Source organism: Alosa pseudoharengus, unplaced genomic scaffold (genome assembly GCF_046254945.1).
Source record: "Alosa pseudoharengus isolate Yale_2024_CS ecotype anadromous, Long Island Sound unplaced genomic scaffold, YU_APseudo_1.1 YU_APseudo_1.1_scf_2, whole genome shotgun sequence".
NCBI lineage: Eukaryota > Metazoa > Chordata > Actinopteri > Clupeiformes > Clupeidae > Alosa > Alosa pseudoharengus.
The window spans coordinates 53,230,704-53,248,257 of record NW_027468663.1 but is presented as its reverse complement, the minus strand read 5'-3'; the positions used below and the strand labels follow the sequence as shown (position 1 = coordinate 53,248,257).

Below are 17,554 nucleotides of genomic sequence, written 5' to 3'. Positions count from 1 at the left end.
GTTAGCAGAATAGTAGTAGTACTCTGTGTCATTTTTCAAGTGTTCACACAAAATGATGAAGAATACTATGTGTATGGACAATGAAAAGGTGGAAATATTGTTGTGTAACATTTTCTATAGACCATAATGTAATCATATGTGTCGTGATTTCACTGGCAGACACCTCATCATGCAGTTGACTGGCAACAGCTAGAAATTGCTACATATAAACAATGGAGATACAAACAGGCAGGGAAGCTACACCAAGCGCGTAACTGAAGCGTTCCGTTCACAACGTGTAAAATCAATTTTAGAAGAATGGTCTATTTCTTTTCTGGTGTACAGCTAGCCTAGTGGAAGCATACGCAACGCAAACGAACGTGCCTGGTGCAGCTTCCGAGCTAATTTCGGTGTCATTGACATTGATACTGTTCAGAGAAATATTAAAAACACAAACCTCCGTTGCTTCTCCTTTGTCTTTGAAGTTCTTCCACTCTCTCCTCGTCATCTTTGGAGAGTCTTACTTTTTCTTTGCCTAGGTCTCACCGATCCTCTGCCACCGGCTCTTGGCTTTTCTTTACCTTTCCCTCGCACCTCCGTTGCATCGACTGATCTCTGACTCTGCTCACTGAGAAAAATAGTAGGCTACGCTGTAAACATGGCCTTTACACTATTAATCTCGCACATACAGAATAACGATAGCACTGATACTGTACTAACATTAGCATGCATTCGTTTGGGAACCTGATAGCTGATGCTAGCAATGAAATAGTAGCCTACCAAAATAACGAAAACGTAAAACTATTATTCACTTTACATAGAGGTCATAACCAACATGTTTACTGGCTATATAACTAAATGCAATGTGTAATTGTTTTCTAAAGTAACCTCATCACTGGAAGAAACACTGGACGAAGTCGTAGGCCTAATACTGGAAGCCATGTTAACCTTGGCATGAAACGGCCACCGTAGGAGTTAAAATGCGCTCGGAATGGGAGGGGCTAGAAAGTAATATTCAGTTGGTTGTCATATAGAATTTCACCGCTAGATGGGAGAAGTTCTTACACAAGGTAGCTTTAAGTAACTTGTAATTGCTCTCTGCCAGGTGACACCTGTGCAGATGAGCACCTGTGCTTCTAGGTCATGCAGACATACAGCATGTAGTCTACGGACTGCCATTTTGAATTTGCCCTGAAGAAGGCCACAGAGGCCGAAACATGTTGGCAAGTTTTTTAATGTATAGCCAAGTTTAAAATAAAGGCTTTTTAATTTATATTCCTTGTGAGTGCCTCAGAATTACTGTTTATTTCGATAACATGTAAAGTGTTGCCTGTGTTCAAAGCAGTGAAGATTGCAAAAGCAATGCTTACCTTGTCCTGTGACTCATAACCTCCTAAGCCTTCTGTTGCGTTTTGGTCTCACAGACCCCAAACACATTTCAAGCAAAAATATGATCAGTGGTGCTTTGGGTCAGTTTGACCCCTATTTGGTTAATAAACACTTGGCCGGAATATAATTTTTGGATGGCAAAACGTGGAAATATTGTTGATAGTGAAATAATCTATACATTTACATAAATGTTGTACCATATGAAAATGGGGAGGGATAGGAACCACTGGTGGATTCTTGGCATACCATGCTTGTGTACATTTTAATTACATTTTTCATGCAATGTCCTGTGGAAAATGTATAATCTTTGCAACTTGTGATCACATGATTGAATCTGATAGCAGCCCTGTGCCTCTGCTGCCTCCCCCAACGCTGCATTGCTGTGGCAGCTCTGTTGGCTCTGTGCCAGGACAGAGGAGATGAGGTGAGTCTGGGACAGGTGAGGTGAGATGAGCCTAGGACAGGTGAGGTGAGATGAGCCTGGGACAGGTGAGATGAGCCTAGGACAGGTGAGGTGAGATGAACCTGGGACAGGTGAGATGAGTGGGACAGGTGAGGTGAGATGAGCCTAGGACAGGTGAGGTGAGATGAGCCTGGGACAGGTGAGATGAGCCTGACTCTGCGATCATATGCTGTTGTCACTTGAACAGGATGTAAACGCACATCTTGTGAGGTGGTCACCGATGGTATACGTTCAATTCAGTAGAAGGGAAGTGTTGTGACACTCAGAACTTTATAATCAATACTTTTATTTTCACCAACGGCCTAAGTCTTCATCAGGGTCATTGATCAAGTTCTGAGTGTTCTGTTTGTTATATGCTGTGTCATGTCAGCCCAGACAGTCATATGAGTGTAATTGAACAGAGTACGATGCAGACATAGTTGTATCTGCACTGCATTTCACATGAGAATTATAACTTAATGTCCCTGAGGACATGGGAAATATAACTAAATGTCCCTGAAGGCAACCCTGTTTGCCCAGAAAAGAAAGGGAAAACAGCCCCACAATAGTCAGTGTACACTTTAATTCCCCATGAGGTGTAACTATTTCAAAAGTCTGTTTCTCTTATCCTGCTGAACAACTTCAGTGTTTTCAGATATAAACAAAAGTGAGTGAGAGAGGCTCCAGTCAAACAGTCAGACGAGAAAAACCTTTTTAACCTGCCTGCAGTTCAGTTCATGTCTCAGTGCAGCCATGAGAGCAGAATTTTGCAAAAGTTCTGGGTGTGCATCACAATGCGAGCTCCATACTCCTTACGGTTTTATGGAACGTTCGGGCGTTGCTACGGTAATGCGTCTGGCCCTAAATTAACTTCCGCTTTATTGGGTTTGTGTATCTTTTACTGTACCACTGGCAACAATGGCACCTACAACCAGCAAAATACAATTAAGCCTAATGAACAGAAGGAAGTTGGGCTCGGGTTGCTGTGCTGTGGGGTGCAACCTCACGTCCGGAACAAATGCCATTTCTAAGATTAAAATGTTCCGATTCCCGAAAGAAGAGAGGAGAAGGAAAGCCTGGATTACTGCAGTAAAAAGAGAGGCATGGCAGCCCGGAAAAAATTCAAGAATATGCAGCACACATTTTGTGTCAGGTAAGAAACTCTTCAGATGCATAAGTGCAAACAGCTGACCATAAACAAGCCCAAGTTGATGTTGTAGGCCTATCCCCCAAAGTGACTAGATCTAAATAGCCAACGCCGCGATGTAAGTTAGTAGCCAAATGTTGATAGGCTACACTGTTAAAATTTTTATGAACGTGATTCTGGTAACAATTATCTGCACCGTGTAAAACACAAATTACGCAATAGGCCTATCATTTTAGTAGGCTACTTCTTTCACCCTCATAGCATGCATGTCACATGACGAAAATCATTAAATTGATCAGTAACCCAAATTAATTCTACATTACAGCAACTATAACAGTAGGGTAAATCAGGTCATCATATCTTCAGATAGTGGCAGATAACTGGTCATGCTGCATACCAGTTTGATTGAATTATGTTATCATCTTTACAAATTATTTCACACAAACCACGTCACAGATCACTTCAGGTGCAAACAATATTTTTGAGTTTTTGGTTGATATAATCATCAGTTAACTTAACGCATCTTGCCTGATGTTGAACTTGCAGAATTAGCAGAACAGGCTAGCTAAGCTAGCAGATCCTATATCTTAGCTATTTACGACGTGCAATATTCTATTCATATTTTAATAAGGATAATTTTGATTACCGATATCAGTGGCAACTGTTGCCTTACAGCCCTGATTTATATGCTTAACTATAGCCAGCTAATTTCCTGAAAGACATAGCATGGCTGCAGCTTAGTTGAGTATACCCTACCATCATTCAAATGGCTGTGCTACTTTAAATAAACGGAAGAAAGAAGTAGCCTAATGGCATTACTTACCTCGCTTACAGCTATCCAAAGTGACAATTCCTCATATGTTTAGGCTATAATTCTCCAGAAAGTGTGGCAACTGTTTAAGAACCGATTAAATGCTTCAATTGAAGAGCGCACTTTTCGGACAGTGGAAGAACTTAGATGCCATCGTCATGAATCATTCTATTTTGTAACCCAAGATGGCGCTGTTGCATTGGAGTGCAGTAAATGTGGCATCTGAATTTGACTGTTGCTTACCAAGTATTGGATATTAACCAGAACAGCATTAGGCTATGCAATAAAAGTATCAACAAAGTGCAGTATTGTAAAAATTAATTGTTTCTATTATTGTATTGTTTTAGGAGCACCATCAGTGGACCCTTGTCACCCAGACTACACTCCATCATTGTTCGCCCACAAACACGTCATCACTGATAGTACCCAAAAACTGCAGAGGTACCAAAGGAGACAGGGTAGAGAATAATTTCAGCTGGAGTCCCCTGAAACAGCATGTTTTGAGAGTTATGTAAACCCTGGGTGTATTTCTGTATGAACAGAACTGTCAATGAGAGACATTGAGCGGCTAGAAATGGAGAATTCACAACTTAAAAAAAAGGTAGCTGAGCTTGAGAAGGAATTGGAAGGACACCGAAATACTTCACCAAAGCAAATGTTGTGGAATGTGTCTGACTTTATTCTTAGTGACGACAAGCGCATCCATTTTTACACGGGCCTTCCATGTGCCTCTGTGTTTTTCACCCTCCTGTCCTACCTAACAGCAGCATGGAGTGCAACATCATCTATCCTTAGCCCCCCTGATCAGTTTCTTGTGGTGTTGATGAAATTGCGCCTTGGCCTGGTGCACCAAGATTTGGCTTTTAGATTCAGAGTAAGTTGTGGCACCATCAGTAACATCTTTCACGACTGGCTTGACGTGATGGCTAGGGAGCTACAGTGCTTGGTTCGGTGGCCATCTGCCAAAGAGATCAGGCGCAATCTCCCCACCCTGTTCAAGACTACAGGTTTTGAGCGAATTAGGTGCATAATCGACTGCACTGAAATTTTCATAGAGAGGCCAACTAGTCTACACACACGGGCCCTCACATACTCCCATTATAAGTCCCATAACACTGTGAAGGTCCTTGTGGGTATAAGCCCTACTGGAGCAATTACTTTTTTGTCCAAGTTCTGGGGTGGTCGAGCTAGTGACAAAGTAATAACAAAACATTCAGGACTTATTGATCTTTTGGAACAAGGTGACCATGTGATGGCTGATCGAGGATTCAATTTTCCTGAATATTTTGCCAACAAATGTGTACGCCTTCATATACCAGCATCAACAAAAGGTCGGAAACAACTCTCTGGATTAGAGGTCACACACTCAAGGAAAATGTCAAGGCTGAGGATCCATGTTGAAAGGGCCATAGGCCAACTGAAAAATTTCAGGATTTTGCAAAACATTTTGCCAGTCAGTATGATTAGACGAAAAAATGATACCACTCTTTGTACCATTGACAAAATATTGATTGTGTGTGCTGCACTGACAAATTTGGGAAAGCCACTGGTCCCAAAATAAACCTGGTTGAGAAACAACTAGCCTACTTTTTTTGTTGTGTAAATTACAGATTGCTGTTATTTACAGATATATGTGTGTATATATATATATATATATATATATATATATATATATATATATATATATATATATATATATATGCAAATATATCGATATAAGTCAATAAGCAAAAATATTGATAATTATAATTGATAATAACTGTTTTATTAAGTATGAATGCATAACAAAAACACACCCTTCCACTCTAGATCAGCAGTACTGCTCTGTTTATAATACCATTTGGATGTAGCTATTAGTTAAATTCAGTCTCCCTTCCACATACTCATCAACGAGTTTTGGCAGCATATGTCTAAAGTAAAAGGTTCTTAGCCTTTGCACGATTGAGGTGACAAAGTCTTCGTCATAAGGTACATCCAACTCCAGGTGCTGTGCTGGAGTCCAGATAACTAAACGGGCTGTGTGCAGTTTGAGACAGTGCATCCCTAACTGTACCTGCCTGTAATAGCCTTTGGGGCCTTTTGGGTTTAAAATGTACTGCCCTCCTTCCATTGTAATGTCTTGGTTTTTTGCTTTTGCTGTGAATGCATCAGTAAGAGAACTGCAACCACTGAGGGTGATAGGACATTTGATCTCTAACAGCATGTCATCAATTAGACCATCAGGGCTGGCTGCCAGCCATGGTTCTTCTGCACACACCACCAAACCTTTTTCAAATACTGTGCAGCCCCTCTCCCTAATGTGCTCCTTGGCAAGTTCCTCACTTCCCTTCCCATACCTTGTGGCCACACTTCCCTGGAACTTTGGGTATAGGTGCTCAGCAAGAAACTTAGCTGGGTCAGTTTTTTCCCGCTGGGGCACCTTACCAGCTGTGCTCGCTGTTACACGGAGCTTGCGTGCATCATGCCAGAGTGGTTCCATGCTCTGCCTCCTAGTGTTTCTCTCTAGAACCAGCACTTTATCTGGGCGCAGTTTAATGAAGGCATCATAAAATGTTTTGCACTTAGAACAGCTCAAAGTACTGCCATGCTCACTGTGGGGCTCAGCTAAGCTTCTGAACACAACAGCTTCAGCTGTCTGCACATCTTGATCTCCCTGACTGCCTGACTCTGAGGCTGTATCAGTCTCACTGCTGTCACACATGGTGGAAAAGAGTGCACAATCTGGTACAATTTCCTAAAAGGCATGATGAAACATTTTAGTCATCTGCCCTGCCATAGTATTGCATATTTTACATTGTGCTATTTAGTAGATTTATTAGAGATAATTTGAATATAATTTACCTTGAGAGCCTTAAAAAGCTTTTTTGGAGATCCATTTGGATTTGACAAAGGAAGACAGAGGGGTGCTTGTAGATGCATATTCTTGTTAGGTTTTAAGAAACTGCACTGAGCAACTGGTTGTGGATCAGCCTGAAAATATATTTGAAATAATGGCTATCTCTAAAATAAACTAGCAAGAAAAAACAGAAATGTCATATTGCTGAAATACACACTTTTTTAGTCACCCGTGACCAAATACTTTGCTTAGATGTAACAGATGGACCACTCTGAAGTCCATCCTGAACACACTGCTCCACAGTCACCAAAATTGTGGCCACATGGCTACATACTTCTCCATTGCTGCAAGATTCAAGTTCAAGTTTATTGTCAAGTATTTATAAAATGATTTATCAGTATGCAATTTCTTATACTCGAGAGCCAGCTCAATGTTAAATAATAAATGCAGTGACGGCTGGTTGAGCCAACGCGATATTTCATCTCACACATGTAATCTAACATGATAGGCTACACATGCATTTAAACGGGCTCTGATTGTACATTTTAATAGTTCAAATAGTTACTCAGTTCTCAAGTAGTCCTCACTGGCCACGCCACTTTCTAGACTGGAAATTATCCAACTTTAGCCAAACGTATCATAATTGTCGGTACCAGCTACGTTTTGGAGTCACACCAACTGGACTTGTTCAATTCACAAAGTGGATTAACTGCGTGAAACGAGATAATAAATCGGACTGTAACGTTTTCTGAGTGGAGCTTTCAATGTAGCAGGTAGGCTAATGTGTTTTCTATTTGCTAGCGGCTAGCTAGCCAGTTATTTAGTTGGTGAATGGTAACTTTTAATCCGTCGAGCTATTATTTATATTGGCTGGGTATCAATATTTAACCACCTGCTTTACTATTCTTTGGATATTGACGTTTTAAAGCAGGTATGCCATCGTTTGCCTCTTGATTGTGCCGTTGTGTGGGATTGTTACACTGGTCCTGCTGCTGCAACCAGGTTAGCTTTTTGGTGTGTGTGTGTGAGAGAGAGGAGGAGTGGTAATCGAGGACTAGCTTTCAGATAGACTTAGACAGCAATATCTGCTAAGCCAAAACCCAGTTACAGTGTTTTTAGCACCAGCCGCCACTGACATGAACCATTTGTATTGGGTGCTGCTACTCAAAGTGTTGACTTAGAACTAGTTAGCATACATACCCTGCCATACAGGTACAGTGCCCACTCAACACTTCTCCAGACTCCCTAGCGACAATCCAGGCTTGGTACTCTTTCGTTAGTGTCTGGCTGGACTCAATTACTCCGTAGACCACACACATTTCTCCATTTTTATAAGTTAACACACTTCTTACTTTGCCGGAGTGGAAATAGTTGTATGCGTCCAAGCTTCGGTAGGCTTTGAACGACTCTCTTGAGTACACATTCACTCTCCACCAGATATTGATAAATATTTACCTGGCTTACATCTGGTATTTTTGACAAATCTTTTGAGAAATACTGGCGTCTCAGGGCACAATCAAATGGGTCAGGTATTTGTATGTAGTTATTCGCCAGTTTTGCTGCATATCTGCGCTTTTCTTCGGTTGGTAAACCTAAGAAGTATTGGCTGGACATGTTGTCGCTGTCGTCGTTGTTGTCTCCGTTGTTGTATGTTTACCGGAAGTTAAGTTAGGGCCATGGAACGTTCCTCTATTGTTTATGTTGTTACCGTTAAAACCGTCTATAGTCAGTGTTGAATCAACATGAGTTTGAAGCCGTTTTTATTTGGAATTACATTTACCCACAGTTCCGTCAACATGTTGATTCAGGAGCACAGACGGAGGCATGGAATTGGAGTGTTCAGTTCAAATATCACAAACCTTTTGCCAGAATCAGGGATTACTTTTAATATTTAGGTTTTGTGTGCTACCTTAAGGACTTCCTTTGATATTTAGGTTTTGTGTACTACCTCAGGGATTACCTTTAATATTTAGGTTTTGCACACTACCTCAGGGATTACCTTTAATATTTAGGTTTTGCACACTACCTCAGGGATTACCTTTAATATTTAGGTTTTGTGTGCTACCTCTGAACAGAAGTACCAAGTGACCTGTCAGCTACCATCTCTAATTTCCTGTGCTGTGTCTGCACAATAAACACAATTACTCACAGTGGAACTGACTTATCCACATAATGGACCTTCATCCATGAGCTGTGGCCACTGCACCATTTATCAAAGACAGTGAGTCTTATGATGCTACACTGCACCAGAATGGCTTTAACATGCAGGCAGTAGATACAGTGGCAACATGAGTGAATGTGGAGACACAGCTGGAGGAAGGAGTCATGGAGATACCAGGTGAGGAGTGTGTGGGGCATCTCTGTGTGTGTGTGTGTGTGGGGGGGGGGGGGTATATATATATTTGAAGATATGTAATATTTTGTGGACAATAAAAAAAACCTTGTATTGTTTCAGGTGGAAAATGTACAATTAGGGATAAGATAAATTACTTTTGCATTTAGTCTGTTTTGCTGGTCTGAAGCTGAGTGTGATTGTTCCTCTCCCACAGCACTAACGTGTTACTTATCCACTTCATTATTGTATGTTTTACTTATCCACTTCATTATTGTATGTTTTACTTATCCACATGTTTTACTTATCCACTTCATTATTGTATGTTTTACTTATCCACTTCATTATTGTATGTTTTACTTATCCACATGTTTTACTTATCCACTTCATTATTGTATGTTTTACTTACCCACTTCATTATTGTATGTTTTACTTATCCACATGTTTTACTTATCCACTTCATTATTGTATGTTTTACTTATCCACTTCATTATTGTATGTTTTACTTATCCACATGTTTTACTTATCCACTTCATTATTGTATGTTTTACTTATCCACTTCATTATTGTATGTTTTATGTATCCACTTAATTATTGAATGTCAAATATTATGTTTGTTTCAATTGTAAAAGTCTATCTGAGAGTGAGAGGCCAGATTCCCCTGCACCAAGCTGTGTGTCCCTGAAGAGTGACCATTCAAAAGGTCAGATCATCACCTTCAGGCCTGATTTCAGGTAAGAAAGGCAGACTTCTCCTGACACATGACTGATCATCCTTTGCTGGTTATCTCTTGTGTTGCTTATTATCTGGCTAGATTAAAGTGTATTTTTCCAAGACAGACCATAATGAACCTATAGTCACGAAGACGTATTGAGTTGGTCGTTTGCAGCTATCAAATATTGTAAACGTTATTTGTGTGATCCGGGTGCCTTCTTCAGTCACCTGTAGCCTGTTGTGCATTGCTGAGATCGATAAAGTAATGAATGTAAAATTAATATTTGTTAATTTTTGCAACTTGGACATTTGCAACAAGGTCTGCAAATTGTCACAGATCACACAGAATGCTGCAGTTTATTTAATGGGATTTTATGGATCTACAAATCCTGGCTGTATTACTGTCTAACAAAGCTTCTATTGACTTCAATTAACGTCAAACAACACATATGCATTATTTATATGTGCAACTATGCAATAAATGAATGCCTTTATTTTATTGCAGGATGCCCAAGAACAGGAGATCAGACTCTCCTGCACCAAGCTGTGTGTCCATGAAGAGTGACCACTCAAAGGGTCAGATCATCACCTTCAGAGAGGGAGACCAACATGATCCCAGGTATAGGAAAGATAGGGCTGGTATTTATGTGCCAAATTAGGATTAAGCGACTTGACATATACCCTATGATGAACAGATGTATGATATTATTCCTAATAACCGGATAAACAGTTAAGATAAGAGTTATTAAAATTCATACAGCAAGCTGTGGATGGAATAAGGACTAAAAGTGGATGATTTTTCACTTTTGGTGAATGTGCATTCATCTGACTTCTGTATATCTACCTACAGAGACAAAATATAGTGTCTCGGTTGATGACTCACATAACTATAGTCAAAGTCCTTTTAGGCCAGTCCCTCCACTCGGCGGCCATATTGCAACGCTTTTTGGGCACTCGTCGGGCATCCTATTCGGCAGAAATACGCGTGTGCAAGGCTTCACGACACCAACCTTGCTCCAGCAGCGAGGTTCACAACACATGATTGGCTCGATGTCTTCACAACACACCTTATGATTGGCTCAATGCATTCACATCACACCACATGATTGGCTCAATGTATTCACATGTCGACGTTTTGCCGAGGAAGGGGTGTGATATGTGTAGACAACGGCCATATTGGCGTTACAAACTAACCCCATGCATTTCTATAGAGGATTTTTTGAGTGTTGTGTCTCCACATTAGAAAGTCTCTGCTATAGTGTGTTAAGAGTACTGTATTAATGTGTCTGCTTTCTTTGTAAAGTCCAACTCAGAAAGAGAGGCCAGATTCTCCTACACCCAGCTGTTTGTCAATGAATGGTGACCATTCAAAAGGACAGATCATTACCTTCAGTGAGGGAGACACTCATCCAGACCCTTGGTAAGAACATTAGGCCAGCCTCCAGCCTTGGTCCTGAGTGGGTTGGATTGTCTACTTGATAAATCTTTGAGTATATCTATAAGGATTCCTCTAGCCAGTATAGCATCATGTTGCTAGCTCACAACCAATACGCACTGGGAAAAGCAACTCTGGAAACTGACATATACTGGAGATGACAACTTATACATTCTAACATTAATTAACCTTCCATATACAGTATCCTTTGTCATTTGTAAGATGTTTTATTTTCCTTTGCCCAGTGAAGTTCAGCATATAACCAACCTTTATTCATCATAGATGCACTTGTTACAGTAACATTTTGCCAATACACACTTTCTTTCAGTCTTAAACAGAGGGTACAAATGACCAGAAGCCAGAGTGATCAGAAAAGGTTGTCAACAATATTCAAGGTCTGTGTTGCTTTGATTCTGAATGATTTTTTCCACCATCTGTATTTTTTTTTGTTATTCAAATGACTGATTTAGTGATTTCATTTTCATTCAGGAGCTTGAACACAAAGTCATAAATTTCATGACAAAAGAACTAAAGCGACTCAAGAAGCTCCTGAGTCATGATTACCCAGAATCCCCTTGTACTGAGGAGGAGGATGAGGAGGACCAGAGATATGCCAGAGATGGAGCTCTGAAGGTTGCAGTGCACATCCTGAGGAACATGAGTCAGGAGATCTTGGCGGAGCAACTGCAACAATGTGTGTAATTCATACAATACTCAGTTCTTTTTAAATGCTGTCAAACTTTAAAGTATATCAACATCCTTTAGCATCAGAGATATAGTATATGCTATATACAGCAGTTAACCAAATTGATTTATACATTCAGATGTACAGTTGCCTAAATGTCAACAACAGCTGAGATTCAGACTCAAGAAGAAGTTTCAGACTGTATGTGAAGGGGTACCAAAGCAGGAAAACCCTGCATTTCTGGAGAAGATCTACACAGAGCTTTGCATCACAGAGGGGAGAGCTGGAGACGTCAATATTGAACATGAGGTCACACAGATTGAGATGGCATCCAAGAAACGTGTAACAACATGGGAAACACCCATCAGATGTATTGACATCTTCAAGCCCTTACCTGGACAAGACAAACCCATACGAACGGTGCTGACAAAGGGAGTTGCAGGCATTGGGAAAACGGTCTCTGTCCAGAAGTTCATTCTGGACTGGACTGAAGGAAAAGCCAATGAGAAAATCCAGTTAATATTTCCCCTTCCTTTCCGGGAGCTGAACCTGATTAAACACAAGACATACAATTTTGTGGACATCATCCATCACTTTTTCAGTGAAACAAAAGGTGTCAACTTCTCCAACCACAACTACAACATTGCTTTCATCTTTGATGGTCTAGACGATTTCCTCTGGATTTCCAGCATAATGCATTCAGGCATTCAGGCCCTCACAGACTACAAGCCCGCGCCACAGAGCTGCGAGAGCAACATCCCTCTGCTCAACAACCTGAACCGCTTCTTTGCTCGCTTTGAAGCACAAAACAGCACCTGCCCACAAAAGACCCATCCCCCTCTACATGAGCAGCCCCTGTGCCTCTCTGCCGACAGCGTGAAGAGGACACTTGCTGCTATCAACACCCGTAAGGCAACAGGTCCAGACAACATCCCTGGTCGTGCGCTGAAGGACTGCGCAGGGGAGCTTAAGGATGTCTTCACAGACATCTTTAACACTTCCCTGAAGCAAGCCATCGTCCCATCTTGTTTCAAAGCTGCCACCATCATACCTGTGCCGAAGAAAACTGCTCCATCCTGCTTCAATGACTACCGCCCTGTGGCACTGACACCCATCATCATGAAGTGCTTTGAGCGGCTTGTCATGTCACATATCAAATCCATTCTCCCCCCCACCCTGGACCCCTTCCAGTTTGCATACCGAGCCAAACGGTCTACAGAGGATGCAATCTGCTCTGCCCTCCACCCAGCCCTCACCCACCTGGAAAAAAGAGACTCATATGTGAGATTGCTGATTATAGACTTCAGCTCTGCATTCAACACCATAATACCACAACAACTCATCTGCAAACTTGACAAACTGGGACTCAGTACCTACCTCTGCAACTGGCTACTGGACTTCCTCTGTCAGAGGCCTCAAGTAGTACGTGTTGGCAACAATACCTCAAGCAGCATCACACTGAGCACAGGGGCCCCCCAAGGCTGCGTGCTCAGTCCGCTGCTCTTCACCCTGCTGACGCATGACTGCACTGCAACCTACAGCAACAATCACATAGTGAAATTTGCTGACGACACAACTCTGGGTCATCACCAAGGGCGACGAGACTCAATACAGGTTGGAGGTCGACCATCTGACCACGTGGTGCAGGGACAACAACCTCCTGCTGAACGTCAGCAAGACCAAAGAGATTGTTGTTGACTTCCGGAGAGGTCACACCCAACACCTGCCACTGACCATCGACGGTGCTGTGGTGGAGAGAGCGAGCAGCACCAAATTCCTGGGGGTGCACATCAGTGAAGACCTCTCCTGGACCACCAACACTGCATCGCTGGCGAAGAGAGCTCAGCGCCGCCTGTACTTCCTGCGGAAACTCAGGCGAGCAAGTGCTCCACCAGCCATCATGACCACATTCTACCGAGGCACCATTGAGAGCATCCTCTCCAGCTGTATCGCTGTGTGGGGCGGAAGCTGCACTGAATACAACAGGAAAGCCCTGCAGCGCATAGTGAACACAGCTGGAAGGATTATTGGTGCTTCACTCCCCTCCCTGAAGGACATTTACACCACCCACCTCACCCGCAAGGCGACCAAAATTGTGAGTGATGCAAGTCACCCCGCTCACAATCTGTTTGATCGATCTACTGCCCTCTGGGAAGAGGTACAGAAGCCTGCGCTCCCGCACTACCAGACTCACCAACAGCTTCATACACCAAGCTGTCAGGATGCTGAACTCTCTCCCTCCTCTCCCCCCTCCACCCTCAGCTACATAACATCCTGGACATTGGACCGCCTTCACCACTCCACTTGCACACTTGTACACTTTGCAACTTGTTGTTGTTGTCCTGAAAACACAACACTTCTGCTGCTCTTACATAACTTGCACCACTATGCCACTTTATTTCTTACTTAGGTCAAACAGAACTACCTCAGCCTTTTATTGGCCTGACTTTGCACTAGTATTTTATTTTATTGACTGTCTATGCACAATTTCAACCAAATTTTGCTGCTCTTATTTTTTTCATTATATGTGCCCTCTTATTTACTTATTTACTTACTTTTTTGTTTACTTGAATGTTATGTTTGTCTGTGGACTTAAAATTGGTAAAATATGTCTTGTCTCCACCGTGGGATAGTGAGAAACGTAATTTCGATCTCTTTGTATGTCTGGAACATGTGAAGAAATTGACAATAAAGCTGATTTTGACTTTGACTTTGACTTTGATAATGAAAGCATCTACAATGTCAATGAACCTGCTACAGTTGACGTCCTTCTCACAAACCTCATCAAGGGGAATCTGCTTCCCTCTGCTCTTGTGTGGATCACCTCCCGACCAGCAGCAGCCAATCAGATCCCTCCTGAGTGTGTTGACCAGGTGACAGAAGTACGAGGTTTCACTGACCCACAGAAGGAAGAGTACTTCAGGAAGAGAATCACAGAAGAGGAGCTGGCCAACAGAATCATCACACACCTCAAGTCATCCAGGAGCCTCTACATCATGTGCCACATTCCAGTCTTCTGCTGGATGGCAGCCACTGTTCTGGAGAGCATCCTGACTGAAGCAGAGAACGGAGAGATTCCAAAATCTTTGACTCAAATGTACATACAATTCCTGATTGTACAAACCAAACACAGGAGTCAGAAGTATGAAAACCGTGATGTGGACGCACTCTGGAACCTGAAGACCATTCTGTCCCTGGGGAAACTAGCCTTTCAGCAGCTGGAGAAGGGTAATCTGATCTTCTATGAGGAGGACCTGAGAGAGTGTGGCATTGATGTCAGAGAAGCATCAGTATACTCAGGGATGTGCACCCAGATCTTCAGAGAAGAGGCTGGACTGTTCCAGGGGAAAGTTTTCTGCTTTGTTCATTTGAGCATTCAGGAGTTTTTAGCAGCTTTATATGTGTTCCACATTTTTGGTAAGAAAGAGGGAAACACATCTGATCAACACCCAGCGTCTCCGCTATCCTGTTTGTTCAGGGCTAAGAGAGTTCACGATCTACAAAAGACTGCAGTGGATCTGGCCTTAGAGTGTGAGAATGGACACCTGGACCTTTTCCTTCGTTTTCTCCTGGGTCTGTCACTGGAGTCCAATCAGAAACTCTTACAAGACCTGCTGCCACAGACAGGAAGCAGCTCACTAAGCATTAAGGAAACTGTGAAGTACATTCAGAAGAAGATCAAAAAGGTCCCCAACCCAGAGAGATGCCTCAATCTGTTCCACTGCCTGACTGAGCTGAACAACCATTCTTTGGTGGAGGAGGTAAAGGGCTACTTGAGGAAGAGAAATGAAACCAGACTGCATCTCTCTCTCTCCCAGTTGTCAGCTCTGACGTTTGTGCTGCTGATGTCAGACCAAGAACTGGATGAGTTTGACCTGAGGGATTATGGGGGATCAGATTCACCTGCCAGATCTGATGAAGGTTTGCTGAGGATGCTGCCAGTGGTCAAATCATCAAGAAGTGCTCAGTAAGTACTGTACATGTTGAGTTTATTGAGTAAATAAACTCAATAAAATTGACTAAATATAGGTGATGATAATTGCTAGTATCCCGTTATGGAGTTTGACAGTTTGTTAATTTGTGGAGAAATGGAATGCTCTTTTTCCATGGCCACTGTCAATCAATTTTCAGAGTGATTAAATAGTGTGGTGTTATTGCTATTATTGTCTATTTCTAAAGACAGAGAGTTCCGATCCTTGATTATGATTGGCTGGTGTTCGATGAAATTGTAAATCCCTCTGCAACCTTTCACCTTGACCACATTACATTCTACAATATGTGAACATGTATTGTCCTCTGCTGAACATATAATTAATTTGTTATAATTAAATATACAAATCTTGCCAATCAGAACATTCTATTTTTATTTACATTTTCACAGTATCCCAATATTTTTGGAAACCATGTTGTAATTCTGGTCGAAAGAATGTTTATCTATGAAAAATTAATATAATTATCTTTGCTGTATCTGTATGATACGAAACCTATAACTTATAAGTAACAAACTTATTGCCACTTATATGGCAAGTATATAGTAACTGTGAGATGACCTGTCATGTATTTCTATGTACAGTGATAACGGCTGTTTGTCTGTGGAGTGCTTTGTGTTGCACTCTGTGCATACAAAAATGCGCTACATAAATGAAAGTGACTTGACTTGACTTATTTTAGAAAAGTAAACGCCGCTTAGCTGTTCTAAAATCACTGGAACCTACGGATTTGAGTTTATTGCTGGAATATAACCGTTTATCGTTTATTTTACTTTGCGTATGTGTTTCACACAGGCTGAGATATAGTCATCTCACAATGAAGAGCTGTGCAGCTTTATCTTCAGTTATAAGCTCAAACTCTTCCAGTCTGAGGCAGCTGAACCTGAGTGAAAACAGTCTGGGAAATTCAGGAGTGGAGCTGCTTTCTGCTGGTCTGAAGCATCCAAACTGTAGAATGGAGAAACTAGAGTGAGTCTGCCAGTTTATTTGTGTGTGTGTGTTTATATTTATACTACTTGATAGATGCTTTTGTCCAAACAATAATTCAATAATAATATATGAGTAAATGTGCCAGCCAAAATAATAAATGTAAGTGTGTGTGTGTGTGTGTGTGTTTCATAGCCTAAGATGGTGCCACCTCACAGAGAAGAGCTGTCCAGCTTTATCTTCAGCTCTTAGCCCAACGTTTCTTTTCTACTGGCCTTAAATGTCCAAATTCTAAACTGAGGGAGCTGGGGTAAGTTCAGGGTGCAATGCAAGAAAGGACATGTGGGGCCTTGTTCCCACGAACCCAGGTATTTTTAAATCTGGATATTTTTCCGAATATGTAAAAACACTTAGGAAAGGCTGTCAAGAACCTGTCAATCAAACAGGTGGCAACATTGACCAAGACCTGATCTGAAAAGACCTGGACATTTTAAAAAAAGAAAAAAAAAAGCCCAAAACTCAGTTTTCCCTGTCTACATGCAAATACGGAAATGGGTGAATACCTTCACTTTGGCCGGTTATTCAGTAATTTAACAATAACTGTTTTCAGTGACCCAGAAATTGAGGTTGCATGTGAAAGAAAGGTCAAAAGACTTTCTCATTTTAAAAATAACCGGGTTCATGTTGGTATGTACTGAGATTTGCAAGGGGGGTAGAAACTTTGTTGTTTCGTTTGCGTGTTACAAATCTATTCAGTTAATGCAGTCTCTTTGGCCAGTGAGTCTGAACAGCTCACTAAATCACGTTTCCAGACCTATGCAGCCTTTAAACAAACAGCTGTTTTTTTTGCATAAGATACCATAGACTG

At 41.7% G+C, this 17,554-nt stretch overlaps 2 protein-coding genes across 2 annotated transcripts in view; both read left to right on the top strand.

Moving 5' to 3' along the window:
- Positions 1–8,572: 8,572 nt before the first annotated feature.
- Positions 8,573–16,945, top strand: LOC143134954 (protein NLRC3-like; the record flags this gene model as incomplete). Its single annotated transcript, XM_076295691.1, has 10 exons — positions 8,573–8,942; positions 9,569–9,670; positions 10,156–10,269; positions 10,954–11,070; positions 11,414–11,480; positions 11,575–11,779; positions 11,910–12,440; positions 14,462–15,737; positions 16,555–16,728; positions 16,882–16,945. Coding segments are annotated over exons 1-10 (2,700 nt in total), but the record flags the coding sequence as incomplete, so codon positions are not given.
- A 7-nt stretch (positions 16,946–16,952) lies between these two features.
- The window catches only part of LOC143134953 (ribonuclease inhibitor-like), a gene marked incomplete at its 5' end in the record, with an annotated part of 1,816 nt that continues 1,214 nt past the window's right edge, over positions 16,953–17,554 (top strand). Inside the window, one exon of the mRNA XM_076295689.1 lies at positions 16,953–16,996. Coding sequence (XP_076151804.1) covers positions 16,953–16,996 — 44 coding nt within the window. The remainder of the gene's footprint in view (positions 16,997–17,554) is intronic.